Here is a 20,000-nt window from a genome sequence, read left to right as displayed (position 1 = left end):
AGTCATTTTAAAGATCATTTTTAGGCGATTTCGCCGTAAATAAACCTCGGCGCGCATCCCTAAAAACACAATCCAGAGATATGGGCCTCCAAAGATGTGGTTTTTCATTGGATTCGGCGGCGATTCGCGGCTACGTTCGCGGCTCACGGCCGGCATGGCTTCCCCAGGATTTGGACCACTGGATTTTACATTTAGGCCCAGGCTTCAGAAGGCCTCGGATCATTTTATTCATTTCATTAAATATCCCGAACATGTTCGGGATAGGCACACTGGACTACGTTCCGGAAGCGGCGCTGAACATTTGGTGAACATTGGGGGTCTCATAAATGTATTTTAAACCATTTTTAATGGAATATATCGTCGGACCATGTAAAATGGCTAGCTGGCTAGCGTAGGACGAGCCAGGGTAAGTCAATTAATAAAAAAAAAATTGTATTGGACTGAAAATATCCCGAACATGTTCGGGATAGGCACAGAATGAGTTAAAAATACTTACTCAACAGTTGCTGCACTTTGCCCTCAGCAGCAGTCAGCCTGGTTTCTACTCTGGACATCTGAGCCTGGAGGCCTGAAACACAACATTAGCATTAAGACTGATAGCATCACACTATACTGAAACACAACATTAGCATTAAGACTGATAGCATCACACTATACTGAAACACAACATTAGCATTAAGACTGATAGCATCACACTATACTGAAACACAACATTAGCATTAAGACTGATAGCATCACACTATACTGAAACACAACATTAGCATTAAGACTGATAGCATCACACTATACTGAAACACAACATTAGCATTAAGACTGATAGCATCACACTATACTGAAACACAACATTTCAACAACATGTGTATATAGTACTTTGTACTAATAACACAGTACTTACCCCTCAGTTCCTGTACTTGGGTCTGTATGGTGGCCACTTGGGACCGTGTGGTGGACACTTGGGTCTGTACGGTGGTCATTTGGGTCTGTACAGTGGCCACTTGGGTCTGTATTGTGGCCACTTGGGACCGTGCGGTGGACACTTGGGTCTGTACGGTGGTCATTTGGGTCTGTACAGTGGCCACTTGGGTCTGTATGGTGGCCACTTGGGACCGTGCGGTGGACACTTGGGTCTGTACGGTGGTCATTTGGGTCTGTACAGTGGCCACTTGGGTCTGTATGGTGGCCACTTGGGACCTTGCGGTGGACACTTGGGTCTGTACGGTGGTCATTTGGGTCTGTACAGTGGCCACTTGGGTCTGTATGGTGGCCACTTGGGACCGTGCGGTGGCCACTTGGGTTTGTACAGTGGCAACTTGGGTCTGTACGGTGGAAACTTGGGTCTGTACGGTGGCCACTAAGGTCTGTACGGTGGCCACTTGGGTCTGTATGGTGGCCACTTGGGACCGTGCAGTTGACAGCTGAGCAAGGTGGTCTGAAATCAATAGAACATTCATATGAAATCATATGGTAATTGGGTTTGACAAAGTTCAGAGGTGATAGTAGACACCTTTATGAACACATTTATACAGAGGTGATAGTAGACACCTTTATGAACACATTTATACAGAGGTGATAGTAGACACCTTTATGAACACATTTATACAGAGGTGATAGTAGACACCTTTATGAACACATTTATACAGAGGTGATAGTAGACACCTTTATGAACACATTTATACAGAGGTGATAGTAGACACCTTTATGAACACATTTATACAGAGGTGATAGTAGACACCTTTATGAACACATTTATACAGAGGTGATAGTAGATACCTTTATGAACACATTTATACAGAGGTGATAGTAGATACCTTTATGAACACATTTATACAGAGGTGATAGTAGACACCTTTATGAACACATTTATACAGAGGTGATAGTAGACACCTTTATGAACACATTGTGAAGAAAGCCATTGGTAAGCATTAAGTTCCCAGATTGGCCAAAGACTCGGCTAACTTTCCCTAACTACTATAACAATGTCCTGCCAATCAAACAATGTTGAAATATTTGTCATTAAAATTAACTTATTTTAGGACTTTCAAATGTGTTCACTTTCACACTTTCTATGTGTATCTGAGGACTACCGTTGTTGAGAGCATCACTTCAGACATTTTAGACTGTTGGTGTGTTATTCTCATATATTCTCTGAATATTCTCAATACCTAATTTGTGTCGTTGGAGTTCTTCTACTTGTTTTTCACTCTCACTCAGCCTGGTTTCACTGGCAGACAGCCTGGTCTGGAGCTCTTCCATCTTGGTTTCACTGGCAGACAGTCTGGTTTCACTCTCACTCAGCCTGGTTTCACTGGCAGACAGTCTTGTCTGGAGCTCTTCCATCTTGGTTTCACTCGCAGATAATCTGGAAGCCATATCTGAAAAAAAAAATGAAAAAAAAAAAAAGAAATCAAAGAGAACTGATATGTGAAATTCGGTGGTGGAAAAATTACTTAGTAGCCTACATGTTTTAGTAAAAAGTATTAATACCGACATGTAGAAATACTCATTTAGGCCTAACCTATAGAATAGGGCTAAATCAGAAATTAGCCTACAAAACAAATATGTTGCTACATACTGTACATGTACTGTAAGCCCCTCCCAAACAGCAAAATGTGTTCCCTGCCTGAATGGGTTAAAAGTCTTGTATTCAAGTTCTCTGCTTCTGGTGCGGGGGCTGTGTTTTACCTTCACTTTTTTCATTTATTTTATTTCATCCCCAAAATATACAAATGCAAAAAGTAATTGAAAAAACATGGCGAATCTAATCAAATGCATATCAAATATCTAAATATAGAAAAGTTTCACTCATGGTTGAAAGGTGACCATCCTAACCTGCATCTTGTTCTTTATGAAAGGTGAACATCCTAACCTGCATCTTGTTCTTTATGAAAGATGAACATCCTAACCTGCATCTTGTTCTTTATGAAAGGTGAACATCCTAACCTGCATCTTGTTCTTTATGAAAGATGAACATCCTAACCTGCATCTTGTTCTTTATGAAAGGTGAACATCCTAACCTGCATCTTGTTCTTTATGAAAGGTGAACATCCTAACCTGCATCTTGTTCTTTATGAAAGATGAACATCCTAACCTGCATCTTGTTCTTTATGAAAGGTGAACATCCTAACCTGCATCTTGTTCTTTATGAAAGATGAACATCCTAACCTGCATCTTGTTCTTTATGAAAGGTGAACATCCTAACCTGCATCTTGTTCTTTATGAAAGGTGAACATCCTAACCTGCATCTTGTTCTTTATGAAAGATGAACATCCTAACCTGCATCTTGTTCTTTATGAAAGGTGAACATTCTAACCTGCATCTTGTTCTTCATGGTTGAAAGGTGAACATTCTAACCTGCATCGTGTTCTTTATGAAAGGTGAACATTCTAACCTGCATCTTGTTCTTTATGGTTGAAAGGTGAACATCCTAACCTGCATCTTGTTCTTTATGGTTGAAAGGTGAACATCCTAACCTGCATCTTGTTCTTTATGGTTGAAAGGTGAACATCCTAACCTGCATCTTGTTCTTTATGAAAGGTGAACATCCTAACCTGCATCTTGTTCTTTATGAAAGGTGACATCCTAACCTGCATCTTGTTCTTTATGAAAGGTGAACATCCTAACCTGCATCTTGTTCTTTATGGTTGAAAGGTGAACATCCTAACCTGCATCTTGTTCTTTATGAAAGGTGAACATCCTAACCTGCATCTTGTTCTTTATGAAAGGTGAACATTCTAACCTGCATCTTGTTCTTTATGAAAGGTGACATCCTAACCTGCATCTTGTTCTTTATGAAAGGTGAACATCCTAACCTGCATCTTGTTCTTTATGAAAGGTGAACATCCTAACCTGCATCTTGTTCTTTATGAAAGGTGAACATTCTAACCTGCATCTTGTTCTTTATGAAAGGTGAACATCCTAACCTGCATCTTGTTCTTTATGAAAGGTGACATCCTAACCTGCATCTTGTTCTTTATGAAAGGTGAACATCCTAACCTGCATCTTGTTCTTTATGAAAGGTGAACATCCTAACCTGCATCTTGTTCTTTATGAAAGGTGAACATCCTAACCTGCATCTTGTTCTTTATGAAAGATGAACATCCTAACCTGCATCTTGTTCTTTATGAAAGGTGAACATCCTAACCTGCATCTTGTTCTTTATGAAAGGTGACATCCTAACCTGCATCTTGTTCTTTATGAAAGGTGAACATCCTAACCTGCATCTTGTTCTTTATGAAAGGTGAACATCCTAACCTGCATCTTGTTCTTTATGAAAGGTGAACATCCTAACCTGCATCTTGTTCTTTATGAAAGGTGAACATTCTAACCTGCATCTTGTTCTTTATGAAAGGTGAACATCCTAACCTGCATCTTGTTCTTTATGAAAGGTGACATCCTAACCTGCATCTTGTTCTTTATGAAAGGTGAACATCCTAACCTGCATCTTGTTCTTTATGAAAGGTGAACATCCTAACCTGCATCTTGTTCTTTATGAAAGGTGAACATCCTAACCTGCATCTTGTTCTTTATGAAAGATGAACATCCTAACCTGCATCTTGTTCTTTATGAAAGATGAACATCCTAACCTGCATCTTGTTCTTTATGAAAGGTGAACATCCTAACCTGCATCTTGTTCTTTATGAAAGATGAACATCCTAACCTGCATCTTGTTCTTTATGAAAGGTGAACATCCTAACCTGCATCTTGTTCTTTATGAAAGGTGAACATCCTAACCTGCATCTTGTTCTTTATGAAAGATGAACATCCTAACCTGCATCTTGTTCTTTATGAAAGGTGAACATCCTAACCTGCATCTTGTTCTTTATGAAAGATGAGCATCCTAACCTGCATCTTGTTCTTTATGAAAGGTGAACATCCTAACCTGCATCTTGTTCTTTATGAAAGGTGAACATCCTAACCTGCATCTTGTTCTTTATGAAAGATGAACATCCTAACCTGCATCTTGTTCTTTATGAAAGGTGAACATTCTAACCTGCATCTTGTTCTTCATGGTTGAAAGGTGAACATTCTAACCTGCATCGTGTTCTTTATGAAAGGTGAACATTCTAACCTGCATCTTGTTCTTTATGGTTGAAAGGTGAACATCCTAACCTGCATCTTGTTCTTTATGGTTGAAAGGTGAACATCCTAACCTGCATCTTGTTCTTTATGGTTGAAAGGTGAACATCCTAACCTGCATCTTGTTCTTTATGAAAGGTGAACATCCTAACCTGCATCTTGTTCTTTATGAAAGGTGACATCCTAACCTGCATCTTGTTCTTTATGAAAGGTGAACATCCTAACCTGCATCTTGTTCTTTATGGTTGAAAGGTGAACATCCTAACCTGCATCTTGTTCTTTATGAAAGGTGAACATCCTAACCTGCATCTTGTTCTTTATGAAAGGTGAACATTCTAACCTGCATCTTGTTCTTTATGAAAGGTGACATCCTAACCTGCATCTTGTTCTTTATGAAAGGTGAACATCCTAACCTGCATCTTGTTCTTTATGAAAGGTGAACATCCTAACCTGCATCTTGTTCTTTATGAAAGGTGAACATTCTAACCTGCATCTTGTTCTTTATGAAAGGTGAACATCCTAACCTGCATCTTGTTCTTTATGAAAGGTGACATCCTAACCTGCATCTTGTTCTTTATGAAAGGTGAACATCCTAACCTGCATCTTGTTCTTTATGAAAGGTGAACATCCTAACCTGCATCTTGTTCTTTATGAAAGGTGAACATCCTAACCTGCATCTTGTTCTTTATGAAAGATGAACATCCTAACCTGCATCTTGTTCTTTATGAAAGGTGAACATCCTAACCTGCATCTTGTTCTTTATGAAAGGTGACATCCTAACCTGCATCTTGTTCTTTATGAAAGGTGAACATCCTAACCTGCATCTTGTTCTTTATGAAAGGTGAACATCCTAACCTGCATCTTGTTCTTTATGAAAGGTGAACATCCTAACCTGCATCTTGTTCTTTATGAAAGGTGAACATCCTAACCTGCATCTTGTTCTTTATGAAAGGTGAACATTCTAACCTGCATCTTGTTCTTTATGAAAGGTGAACATCCTAACCTGCATCTTGTTCTTTATGAAAGGTGACATCCTAACCTGCATCTTGTTCTTTATGAAAGGTGAACATCCTAACCTGCATCTTGTTCTTTATGAAAGGTGAACATCCTAACCTGCATCTTGTTCTTTATGAAAGGTGAACATCCTAACCTGCATCTTGTTCTTTATGAAAGATGAACATCCTAACCTGCATCTTGTTCTTTATGAAAGATGAACATCCTAACCTGCATCTTGTTCTTTATGAAAGGTGAACATCCTAACCTGCATCTTGTTCTTTATGAAAGGTGAACATTCTAACCTGCATCTTGTTCTTTATGAAAGGTGAACATCCTAACCTGCATCTTGTTCTTTATGAAAGGTGACATCCTAACCTGCATCTTGTTCTTTATGAAAGGTGAACATCCTAACCTGCATCTTGTTCTTTATGAAAGGTGAACATCCTAACCTGCATCTTGTCCTCCCTGGCTGCTCTTCAGCTGTTCTTCCATGAGGCTCAGTCGGTCCTGCAGTGCATGGACTGTCCTGTAGAGGTCATCTGCCTCAACCACACAGAACAGGAGAAGGAGCAAAGCTGCCTTCATGGTGACGCCCAGGCTCTGTAAGACAACAAGCATAACACCTTGTATTTATTGGATGTCCAGACATTGATTGGTTTGTTCAGGGGCAAAGAAATGTGATTTCTTTATTAGAACTTCTAAGATTCTCAAAAATCAAAACATACCACTCAACGAAGATAAATAAGTGACATTTACGGTCACCACAATTTGATCGACAGGTCCCCTGAAAGGTACAGGTGTAAACATTTTGAAAGGCCAGGATTTATTTTTATATTTTTCTCAGAACTAATGGTTGGAATGCACTCCCCTTGAAAACCTATAACAATAAGACATCCCACAAGTTAATTATGGCCAATTTAAAATGTTTTTTTTTGTCCAGACACTAGACAGTAGACACCTTTATAATCCAGTACAGTCCCCCCTAAAACTTGGTGTTAGGGGAGCTTCTCACCTGAATGGATTCAGTGGGTCCCTAGACATGAAAATCACAGAGGTGCTTGTCCGCCATAGTGGCACGAATAGCGCAATGGCCAAATCAAATATGGCCACCATCGGCTATGATGAAAATCCAACTTTTCAGTTTCTGGGTGTATATGCACCTCCATTTGGACTATTTGGGGTGTGGGGAATACTTTTCTGATGTTGTTTTGACCATTTTGGGTGATTTGGACCTTGAAAGGTCCATAAACTGTGGCCATAACTAGGAGTAAATAGGAGTAAAAAAAAGAACGGTGCAATAGGTCTAAATCAACTAATGCTGACACGTATAATTCATTTCTGATATTGTTTTGACCATTAAGGATCATCTTGTCTTGAAATGTCAATGTCATTTTTCAAAAATGATTGTGTCATTTACCAGCACTTATTTTTCATAATGGTTTGTTTTGTTTATAACCAGTAAGACTCCCTAATCGGGAGATAAGCGACCGTAGGTGGCTTATCTCCACAAATAGGGCAAACATTTGTTTTTCCCAAATCTTCCTGATCCATGTTGATGACATGAGTGTAGACATGCTGTGTAGTGATATTCGTGATTTTAGGGCAAAAACTGTAGGAGCAGTGTCCAAAAATGTGTTTTAAAAATCGGCCTGAAGGTGGCGCTACAATAGGGCCATGTGAGAAATGAGGGGTGGGGTCTCCGCGTTGCCTTGGCGGACGAATAGGTACCGGCCGCGGCTCTCCCGGACGCTCCTAGCCCGAGTTACAGCATTTTATGTGCGCTGCAGTGGCAGGGGGTCCTCCACTGGGGGCGCCACCACTTTTGCATCCGTTCTGGAGCACCAGGAGTCGGTGGTCCCCGGGAATTCCCTGTGAGCAGCCCCGTTGGGGTGGTCATTTGGTCATTTTTGCACATTTGGTCATTTTTTACAACTGGGGGTCCCCCAGGGACCTGGGGGTCCCTGGGGCTCCGGGGGTCCTTGGAGGTTGTAGTTTGGCAGGCAAGGAGTGTGTGTGTAAAATCTGGCATGGATCGGGTCAACGGGTGCGGAGATATAAGCAGGGAAAAAGTGTGATGTGTGACGTGTGAGCACATTTGGTCATTTTTTACATCTGGGGGTCCCCCAGGGACCTGGGGGTCCCTGGGGCTCCGGGGGTCCTTGGAGGTTGTAGTTTGGCAGTCAAGGAGTGTGTGTGCAAAATTTGGCATGGATGGGGGCAACGGTTGTGGAGATATGAGCAGGGCAAAAGTGTGACTCACTGACTGACTGACGCACAGACAGCCCGTGGAGGTTTTGGTAGTAAATGCAACCTATGGTCGCAACAAAAGACATACTAGTGAGAAAAGTATTAACATCCCCCCTTCAACACCCATTTTAAATGGGTGTTGAAATGAGCAAATACGGCTATTTAAGAGTAAAGTAGGGGGAAAAAAATCAATTTCCCTCGAAGTGCACCATAGTGTGATTGCGTTCATGCAAGTTAAGGTGACATGTTTTTGCAGGACGGATTTGCCAAAATATGATGCACAGAACTCCACCAGCACGGCAGCCATATCGTCGAGTGTCATGCTTCAGACATGGCAGGAGTGCACTAAAGTCATGTTCCTTCCATCCATCTATGTTCCATTTGTTCTAGTCTTTCCTCTGGTTCCTTGGCTGTTGCAAGCAGGTGGCAAGAAATGCACTAGAAATGTTCCTTGTTGGTCTCAGCAGTTGTACTTCTCTGCTACCAATGCTGTCTTGTTCTGTCAAGGTCCTTTGCCTCTTCAAAGTTTGTTAGATATTGTACTCAGTCAGAAATGCATGTTTAGTCCCCACCTGGCCCATGCAGTCATCTCAAGTCTCCAAGGCATACAGTATGTGCCTTGATCACTGTCTAGGCTGGTGGTGCTCCAAGATGAAAGACTGCTTGATGCAGTGGAAGCATGTGCTGCTTCTCACCAGTGCCATACTGCTGCCAGATCTCCTTCATCCCCTGTGCTTGGAAGTATGAGGTGTAGTATAGAAATAATGCGAAGGAGACTATGACAACTCTATGCGGTCCGCTCATAATCCTGACGGCCCATTATTCCATCCAATAGGTTAGGGTTATGGATTGGTTTAGTTATAATGGGGCCAGTTGTACCACCAGCTTGGTGTCAGCCTCCTCAATCTAGTTCAAGAGGTCTGGGATCTCTTCACCACCAGTCACTTTTTCAGGGAGCCCCTCATCATCAGAGACACACCCATCTCTCAGCAACTTTACAAACCTGGGCATCTGAGTAGAACAAACAGCTCTCCAGCTTTGTGTTTGGAATATGGTGCCCAATCAAGGCTGTGGCAAGGCTACCATCATTGTCAGGGTGACAGTGGATCAGTAGGTAGAGCGGCTGGCTGCCTTGTAATCTGAAGGTTCCAGGTTTGATTCCTGGCTCCTCCTGGTTATGTGTTTAAGTGTCCTTGGACAAGACTCTGAACCCCTAACCCTACTTGAATAGGATTGAAGAGACTGACACATGGTGCATGTACTGACTCTTTGTACGGCTATACTACACATATTGCTAAGCACAGGGGATGAAGGAGATCTGGTAGAAGTATGGCACTGGTGAGAAGCAACACATCTTCCACTGCATCAAGCAGTCTCTCATCTTCTATCTAGGTCGTCCTCAGACGAGCCCTCCATCGTTGTTTCCAGTCATCTCGGTTCTCCATACATCTGGCCAGCTCATTGGTGTTCTGTGTCCCTACGTCTTCCTTGAGTACGTCCACGTATGTTTTTGTGGGACGTCCTCGCGACCGGTGCCCATGTGTTGGCTCCCACAGTACCAATTTGCTGGCTGGAAGCTCCTGGTGTCTTTGGCAGTGTCCTGCTAGTCTCATTCTTCTGGTGGCAATTTTCTCGCTTACCCTTGGTATTCCCTCATACAGGCTCCTGTTGGTAACATGTGCACTCCTGTTGATGTTGAGTACTGCACGCAACATTCTAGTGTAGCACCCATCTAGAGACTTCTGCAGGGTTGGCTTCAGGGTCCAGCATTCACTGCCATAGAGGAGAACAGACTCCACTGTTGCAAAGAAGAAGCTAAGTTTGATTTGGCGGGGGAGGCTAGAGTTCCATACACTGTTCATGCCGTTCAGGGCCCTCCAAGCGAGTGCCTTCCTTACTTTAAGGTCTTTCTCAGTTGAGTCGACCCATGCGCCCAGGTACTTGAAGTCCTTGACTTCCTTCAACACAGCTCCTTCTGTTGTTGTCAGAGGTGAGTGATCAGGTAGGTTATAGGTGATAACCTCAGTTTTCTTAGCATTTAGCCTGAGACCAACTTTGGCACATTCTATCTACACCCTGTTCAGGAGTTCTTGTGCTTGTTCCATGCTGTCGGAGAGCAGGCTGATGTCGTCCGCATAGTCCAGGTCTGTCAGAACTACTGCGGGATGCCGCCTTGACCTCCTTGGTGTTAGCGTGAAGCCAAGCTCTTGTTCTCGTCCACCTATGGCTTTCCTGAGCGCATAATCTAGAACTATGATGAAGAGGTAGGGGGCTAGGGTGTCTCCTTGCATTACACCAGCTCGGATGTCAAACACCTCACTGCTGCCATCTGGGGTCACCACTTTGGCCCTCCTCCTCCATCTCCTGTCATCTTGGAGACAGGAGATGAGATGACTGCATGGGCCAGGTGAGGATTAAACATGCAGTTATGGCTTCTGACTGAGTACAATATCTATACAACTTTGAAGAGGCAAAGACCTTGATAGAACAAGACACAGCATTGGTAGCAGAGAAGTACAACTGCTGAGACCAACATTTCTTGCCGCCTACTTGCAACAGCCAAGGGTCCTGTTGTCCGGGACAAGTTAATAAAAAATGTACTTGTCCGTTGGACAAGTGGCTCTTGGTTTAATTGTGTCTGTGACGCTCCTCACAGCTTTGATGCAGACTATGGACTGCCCATATATGGAGTGGAGGGTGGAGGGAGCAAGGGGGGTCGTTAGGAGTCCTTTTGTTATTCATTCTATTTCAATATCTGACTCCTATGCATGCATTTAAGAAAGACATTTAAAATTAGTATCCGGACAAGTGACTTTTGTGGCAGGACAAGTGAATAGGAAATGTACTTGTCCAAAGGACAAGTGCTTCAAAAAGTTAATGTCAAGCACTGATTGATGGAGGGAGAACTTTGACCTGCCCCTCCTGCCATGTCTGAAGCGAGACACTCGACGATATGACTGCCTTGCTGATGGAGTTCTGTGCATCATATTTTGCTATGGAACAATGACAAATCCATCCTGTAAAAACACATCATACTAACTTGCATGCACACAATCACAATATGGTGCACTTTGAGGGAAATTGTTATTTCATTTTGTGTGTGATTTTGTTGTGATTTTATTTGTCACTTTTATTCATAAATAGTTTTTTTTTGTTTTTGTTTTTTTGTTTTTTTTTGTTTAGTTTAGTTTATTTGATCATCATATATTCATACAGGTCATACATTCATTTAATCATTATTACAGGTGATCAAAAGGAATAGGCAGAAGCTGAAAGCTTGTGAATGCCTATCCTACATGTTCATGAATTAAGTCATTGATTAATTATAAGTGTTCAGATTATTATTATTTTTTTTTCCAAAAAAAAGAGAAAGAAAAGAAGAAAGAAAAGAAAGAAGAAAAAAGAGAAAAAAATATTTAAAAACTAAAAACAAAATGTATAAGGAAATAGACTTGATACATTCCAATTATAATAACAGTTCAAGAAACAGAGATATGTTACAAAGTAATTGTAAGAGATAATAATAGAAATAATAATACTAACAAGTACGAATAAGTGATAATGATAATGAGACTATGAAATGCTGTATTTGGCCAGGATATTTAATTTGAGTATTTTTTTAAATTGTGAAATGTTCTTACTGTGTTTGATCTCTTCTGTCAAACTATTCCAAATCTTTACTCCACAAATAGAAATGCACATACTTTTTTTGGTGGTCTGAACAGATCCTTGTTTAAAATTGAGTTCCCACCTTAGTTCGTAGCCACCTCCTCTATCACTAAACATGTTAAGAATGTTAGCTGGAAGCAGTTTATTTCTTGCTTTGAACATCATTTGAGCAGTTTTGAACTCTACTAGGTCGGGAAGTTTCAATGTACAAGACCTCAAAAATAGATTATTTGTGTGTTCATAAAACCCCACTTTATGTACTATTCTTATGGCCCTTTTTTGTAATATAAATAAAGGATGAATATTACTACTGTATGTGTTTCCCCACACTTCCAGGCAGTAGGACAGATAAGGCAGTATGAGCGCATTGTACAGGGTTAACAGAGACGTATAATTAAGTATGTCCCTTGTTTTCCCTAAGACACCAACGTTCCTTGCCACTTTTGCCCGCACATACTGTATATGGGATTTCCAATTTAATTGATGATCTATTACTACTCCCAAGAACATATTTTCGTAAACTCTTTCCAATTGAATACCGTCAATTTTTAGTTCAATTGGAGTGTTTGGTGGAATGATTTTATTTCCAAAAATCATGAATTTGGTTTTTTTTAGGTTCAGAGATAACTTATTTAAGGCAAACCACTGCTTTAGTTTGTAGAGTTCAGCTGAGACCACATCCAGTAGTTGTTTAATGTTTTCCCCCGCACAAAGGATGTTTGTGTCGTCGGCAAAAACCACACAGTTCAGAATGCTTGATACCTTACAAATATCATTTATGTATAATATGAATAGTTTAGGACCTAATATTGATCCTTGCGGTACCCCACAGGTGATGTTGGAGCATGCTGACTTATATTCATCAATTTGAACATATTGCTGTCTATTTTCAATGTAGCTTTTTATCCAATTAAGCCCAACGCCTCTAATTCCATATCTTTCCATTTTTTCCAGGAGAATATCAAAGTGAATTGTGTCAAAGGCCTTTTTCAGGTCAAGAAAGATACCTATTGCATATTCTTTATTTCCAATTGATGATGTCAGTTTTTCAGCAAGCTCCATCAATGCCATGTTAGTAGAACGTCCAGTTCTAAAACCATATTGACTGTCAGATAATATGTTATGTTTTTCAATAAAGCTGTCTAGTCTTGTAGAAACAATTTTTTCCAGAATTTTTGAAAACTGTGATAGCAGTGAGATAGGCCGGTAATTTGTAAAGAGATGTTTGTCTCCAGATTTATAAACTGGGATTACCTTTGCCATTTTCATCTGTTTGGGAAAGATGCCCGTTTTTAGTGACAGATTGCAGATATATGTTATTGGGTCAGCCACTTCAGTAATAACCTTTTTTAGGAGTGTCATGTTTATACCATTTCCATCAGTTGATGTTTTATTTTTGAACTTTTGGACAATGTCAGTAATTTCCTTTTTGTTTGTGCTGTAGAAAAAGATAGTGGATGGGTTTCTTTCAACAACGATAGGAGGACCGCTGCCGGCTGTAACCGGGTGAATCTGTTTAGCCAAGTTTGGCCCGACATTTACAAAGAAATTGTTGAACCCCTCCACAATTTCATTCATTTTTGTTATTGATTTGCCCTTTTCAATAAAACTATTAGTGTTGCTCGAGTTAGTTCCTTTTCTAATTATTTTATTCAATATGTTCCAAGTTCCCTTTATGTTATCTTTATTTTTTTCTAATAATTTGTTATAGTAATCTTTTTTACATCTTCTAATTATAACCATTAATTTGTTTTATAGGCTTTATATTTAGTTTCTTTATCTAGTGTTCTACATTTGATAAAATCTCTGTATAATTTGTTCTTTTTTCTGCACGCATTCAACAATCCGTTTGTCATCCATGGTTTGAGTGCTTTGGAGTTTTTTTTATATTCTAGGATTGGACAATTTTTCTCATATAATAACAAGAAAATATTTAGGAAATTGTCATATGCTGTATCCACATTTTCTTTGTCGTACACATCGTTCCATTTTTCAGCTGCAAGCTGCAAGGTAGTCTTATTTACTCATTTAAAATCCATTTAAAACCCACCTTTAAAGTTAAAGGGGGATGTTGATACTTGTTGTATATCTCACTAGTGTGTATTTTGTTATAAACAAAACAAACCATTATGACAAATACAATAGAAGTGCTAGTAAATAACAAAATCGTTTTTTTTTTGTTTTTTTTTGTTTTTTTTTGAAAAATTGCATTGACAAGATGATCCTTAATGGTCAAAACAATATCATAAATAAATTATACGTGTCAGCATTAGTTGATTTAGACCATGGGTCTTCAACAGGGGGTCCGGGACCCCTAGGGGGTCCTCAGAGTTACTACAGGGGGGGTACCAAATCCTTGTGTGAAAGGATAATTATTTTCAATCAAAAACTTTGAACCCTCACATCCCTATTGTGAGGAGAACTTTAAAATAGCAGATCTACAAGCTCTCAACACCTCGCATTTTCAGCAAAGAGGTTTGGTGTAGAGGTCAAAAAGAGCAGACCAAGTCACTGAAAATCTGCATAAGGCATTTATATAATATGTAGAGGGGGTCCCTGCTTCATCTCTCTCTCAGTTAAGGGGTCCTTGGCCTGAAAACATTGAAAACCCCTGATTTAGACCTATTGCACCGTTTTTTGTTTTATGTTTTACTCCTAACAATGGCCAAGTTATGGCCACAGTCTTCGGAATAGCAACATGACCATGACCATGACATTTCAACGTCCAAATCACCCAAAATGGTCAAAACAATATGAGAAATGAATTCCCCACACATCAATTAGTCCAATGGAGGTATTACATGTGCATATACACCCAGAAACTGAAAAGTTGGATTTTCATCATAGCCAATGGTGGCCATATTTGATTTGGCCATTGCGCCATTCGTGCCACTATGGCGGACGAGCACCTCTGTGATTTGTCATGTCTAGGGACCCACTGACTCAGTTCAGGTGAGAAACTCCCCTGCACCAAGTAGCCAACGGGTCTATAGGCCAGGTACTGGACTATTATGAGCATAGTATCCCAACTACTAATTGAAGCTGAGGCCCGAATTGCATGACAGGGTCTCACATCACATGGTTGGTTCTACAGACACCAGCTTTCACACACGGATAGCTCAGATCTTTGCCTACACTCTTAGCTATTTCCCCTGCTGTCACTGCACTTGCATGATGTACAGTTGTACAAAATAAATACATACAAAAATCAGTAGAACCACCGATCCAACCAACATGCCCATAAAAGGGGACAAGGACTGAGAGATACAGAGATCTCCATTCTGCTATCATATGAACATCACAAGCACAATCTTATGTTGTACTGCTGTCTGGCCATGGAACATCACTGGGAATTAGGACAACACTAGTAAGACACCTCAGGGTTACATGCGACCTCGCCCTAAACGGAGAGGTCGCGCCAATTCTTGGCCATCTGGCCAGTGATGTATATCGGACCAGTTACCCATATATGGAGACCCCTGGTATCCGTATATGGAGATCCATGTACTATATAGTCCCTCAGTGTAAGTCAGTGTGAGTTCTCATGCACTCACAGCAACCTGTCTAGTGGAGACCCTAGGCAAACACTCCCTGTTATCAAAAGAGCAAGCAGAGCCCAGATAGTTCCAGCGTGCATCCAGATGTCACCACTCTATGCTCTCATGAAGCACCACAAGCTACACTTTACAGTACAGTTTAGGCATTTAGCAGACACTTTTAATTCAAAGCCATTTACAATAAGCAGGTAATCATCAATCATACATCAATATAATAAGCAAGATAATGTCAGTACATCAACAACAATACAACAAATGCATATCAAGGAATATTAATATAGAAAAAAATAATAACATAGGAAGACCACGCACCTAATCTTCTAAAAACATCTAAAAACCTAAACAATAGAGAAAAGAGGTGAGTCTTTAGCAGTGTTGTATAAAGTACTGGAAACCCATACTTAAGTAAAAGTACAGATATTCCACTTGAAAGTTAATCAAGTAAAAGTAAAAGTCACCGATAATATTATTACTTAAGTAAAAGTATGAAAGTAGCTCTCAAAAAATGTACTTAAGTATCAAAAGTACATATTGTTAAAATGTACTTAAGTATAAAAGTAAAAGTAAAAAGTACAAGTACAAGTACAAGTAAAAGTACACAAAATATTTTCACAGACATGCAAACAGCCCCGTGAATTTTTGACCATTGTTTTACCGAATTTGCACGTTTCTAACTCGGTTAAACAGTGACTTACTCATACATATCATACATATGCAGCAAAATTGGACTTGTTGCCTAGTACCACCAATTGTTCTAGATATAATAAAGAAAATTAAATCTACAATAATATAGCCTACAGATATACCGGTAGTTATAGGAATATCCTAATATTTAGGGACTTGTCTTTAATAAACAGGCATAGACAGTGACAATGTGCACTGTGAGCTTGTAGATCGGCTATTTTAACTACTTCTTAAATAGGCTTATTTGTTTTCTAAGATCATTTCTTATATAATTTTGTATTTTATTTATTCATGAAATTAGAAAAGTAATTTACTTATTTTAATCATGAAATGTTTAGCTTTTTTGGGGAGGGAATGTTTTTTGTAAATGTTTTGAAATAATTAAAAACGAAATGTAGGAAACCAAAAATGAAGGGACCCATATAAATGTGTCCACGACCCACACATGGGTCCCGACCCAGTGTTTGGGAACCAGTTGTAAATCACAGATGATTCATTTAGTGGATTCTCCTGGCTGACTTTTTGCAATCTAGCTAGTAAAGCCATCATCGTCAAAGAAAAGCTTGATCCTTTTCACTTGTAACTCGAGCTCAGTTAGTCCGTTCTTAAGTTGAGAGACCAGACTTTTTGTAACTTGTCTCAGCATCCTCCTTCCTTCTGTAGGAAGAAGTCACGGTGACTAGCGTTAGCATGTGGCTAAGCTAGCGAATCATCGTAATATCAACAAGGCCATAACCAATAATATCACATCACGCATCGATGCAGAATAGCGCACGACCGCGATGCAAGCGAATCAAACAGCCAACAGTCCACAGTAACACCAAAACTACAGCAACTTTGCGAGCTTTGAGACTGTGACCGCTCTGCTCTGTACAGTGGTGGCTCGCAGTGCATCGCGCCTGGCTCCGTCCAGAGGCTCCGTCTACTCCCGTGGGCCGTGTTACACACAAGATGGTGACCGTACATTTATTTGTGACAGTATTTGCGTCAAAAACAAACAATGATCACCGTGTTCGGAGAGCGACCCCTGGAGTCACCGCACACGATGGGTCACCAGTTTCCATGTAGTGCCGCACCGCAGCGCAGAGAGATGATACAGTATGAGACAGACTGTTATGATATTAAGATTTTCGATTTGTAGCGAGTAACGAGGTGTCAATTTTAATGTAGTGGAGTAAAAGTACGATTTTTTCCTTTTAAATGTAACGGATTAAAAGTAAAAGTTCAGGGTTGAAAAAATAGTAAAGTAAAGTACAAATTCTCAAATGTTGTACTTAAGTACAGTAACAAAGTACTTGTACTTCGTTACTTTACAACACTGGTCTTTAGGCCACGGTGGAAGCTAGGGAGTGAGCCCTATGTGAGACAGGGAGTTTATTCCACAGTTTGGGGGCCAGGAGGGCAAAGGTAACATGTCATTAGGTCGAGGGCAAACTGTCTAGGACGAGTGGAGTTTTGTCCTGGGGTTTTTAGCGAGGGTTCTGTCAGTATCCCTGTGTTGGCTGATCTGAACGGGTGGGGTTGGAGGGGTTGATCAACCTCCTCAATGGCACTGTATCCACTCCTCTGTTACTGTACTGGGTTGTGTGTGTGTGTGTGTGTGTGTGTGTGTGTGTGTGTGTGTGTGTGTGTGCACATAAAAAAGATCAAGCAAGTTGATATTTCAAAATATGTTTGGAGTGGAATGATTATAGGCTAACCCAACCCCTGCACCCCTGTGATAATACTGTATTCACCATATTCCTGGCCCTCTCTATGGAGGCTCCCATTTTCTTTTACAGAGGGCGCTAGAGAGTTCTTCTCTGTGTGCTGCTTCAAAAAACATCTTTTCACTTCCTCCCACATAAGGAAGTGACACTGAATTGTCTGTTGCCAGATTTTGCCAAAGAAATAAGCCCAACAGAAGCAACAAGGCTATACTACTTTACATTTACAATTGAAAATAGCAGATCAGCAAGCTCACAATGTGTCACATTGTGACACATTGTGAGCTTGTGTATTTACTATTTAAAAAATATTGAGGTGGAAATAAAAATTTAATATTTTTGAAACATTTTAAGTTTAACAACATAAATCTGTGTGGAGGTCCCTGGCACCACATATTTTCAGATGTGGGGCTGCGACTGGACAAATATGTTAATCTGGGGTCCTTGATATGAAAAGAATTGGGAACCACTGGTTCAAAAAATATTAGAAAGTAAGCCCAATAAGCAACTAGGCCTATACTGTTTTTTTAGAGACACAAATTGCTTATTATAAGCAGACATGGCAACCCAGGTACATTCAGAGCCCAGAGCGCCAACTACTGACACTTTAATGCAAGGACAACAGGAAACCAAATGATGTTTTTCAGGCCAGCTTTTACAGCCTCCGCCTCTTTCAGGACATGAACAGGAAGCCGGGGGCGGGGCCAGGAATAACGTGAATAGGCTAGAATCTAGACCAGGGCAGGGCAACAGTGCCAACATTGGCACAGGGGAGGGTGATCACTGGCACACTGGCATGAGGAGAGAGAGGATTTATATTTTAAAATATATACGTCAGTGGTTCTCAACATTGTTGATTTCGTTGACTAAAACTATGACGAAAAGTTTTTGTCGACTACGTAATTTTCACTGACGAAAACGAAATAAAAACGAAATAAAAACTAAGCTGTGATGACTAAAACTAAGACTAAATATATTGACAATTCCGTAAACAACATAAAAACTAGACTAAAACTTTAGGGAGGGACTAGTGGAGAAGAGAGTCATTTTATGTTTGGTTGCTCTCAGGTGTTGTGTGCTGAAAATAGATCTACAAGCTTGTAGATCGGCTATTTTCAGCACACAACCAAGTGTAAAATCAGTCATTACGATGCCATCAAGGCCTGCCAAAATACATCTTGATATTTAGTCGACTAAAATTAGACTAAAACTAAAACTTTTCAGGTGACAAAATTATGACTAAAACTAAATGACATTTTATTCAAAAGACTATGACTAAAACTAAATCAACATTTGCTGTCAAAAACATCAGTGGTTCTCAACCTGTGGGTCGGGTCTTCAGACAAGCCTTCGTACGACTGCGGAACGACTGCACTTTGGGAAACCCGGCCAATGTGTGCTTATGATGTTGGCAGCTAGGGGCCTCACTGACTGCCATCGTAGCGCACACACACACACACACACACACACACACACACACCACACGCACACGCACACGCACGCACGCACGCACGCACGCACGCACGCACGCACGCACGCACGCACGCACGCACGCACGCACGCACGCACACACACACACACACACACACACACACACACACACACACACACACACACACACACACACACACAGACTCGCATGCAAGACTCTGGGTCATGCCAGGACACAGCTTGTTTATCAGAGTTTATCAGACTTTCCAGATCATGGTTACCGTGGTTACCATTGACATGTCACATCCTGTACTCCAAACTTCCAGTTGGGACCTGCACGGCCCATCCTGTCCTCCTATGGTCTATCTGGGGGAAGAGCAGCTTTGTTCAGACACACTACGCACTTCACATGTAGCAGGGAGGCTACAGAATGTTTCCCAGCTATGCTCCTACAATGATCTCTGTAGAGATCTGTACAGATCCCATGCAGTTAGGATAGACAACCATATCACTGTATATGTACACCACACTGTCCTGTACTATAGATGGATAGACAACCATATCACTGTATATGTACACCACACTGTCCTGTACTATAGATGGATAGACAACCATATCACTGTATACAGTATGT

General features: G+C 40.6%; 1 protein-coding gene across 2 annotated transcripts in view; it reads right to left on the bottom strand.

Annotated features, from left to right (window-relative positions):
• The window catches only part of LOC308297064 (uncharacterized protein), a 26,198-nt gene that overhangs the window by 3,242 nt on the left and 2,956 nt on the right, over positions 1–20,000 (bottom strand). For both annotated transcript variants that reach the window (XM_080740456.1, XM_080740455.1), the window contains 4 exons: positions 6,522–6,672; positions 2,163–2,372; positions 896–1,429; positions 497–568 (listed from right to left, as the gene is read on the bottom strand). In XM_080740456.1, the coding sequence (XP_080596582.1) occupies positions 497–568; positions 896–1,429; positions 2,163–2,372; positions 6,522–6,657 (952 nt within the window). In that variant the 5' untranslated portion in view covers positions 6,658–6,672. The remainder of the gene's footprint in view (positions 1–496; positions 569–895; positions 1,430–2,162; positions 2,373–6,521; positions 6,673–20,000) is intronic.

The sequence above is a fragment of the Nannobrachium achirus genome, assembly GCF_963921795.1.
Source record: "Nannobrachium achirus genome assembly, chromosome: 13".
Taxonomy (NCBI): Eukaryota; Metazoa; Chordata; class Actinopteri; order Myctophiformes; family Myctophidae; genus Nannobrachium; species Nannobrachium achirus.
This window is presented reverse-complemented; position numbering and strand designations above follow the sequence as displayed.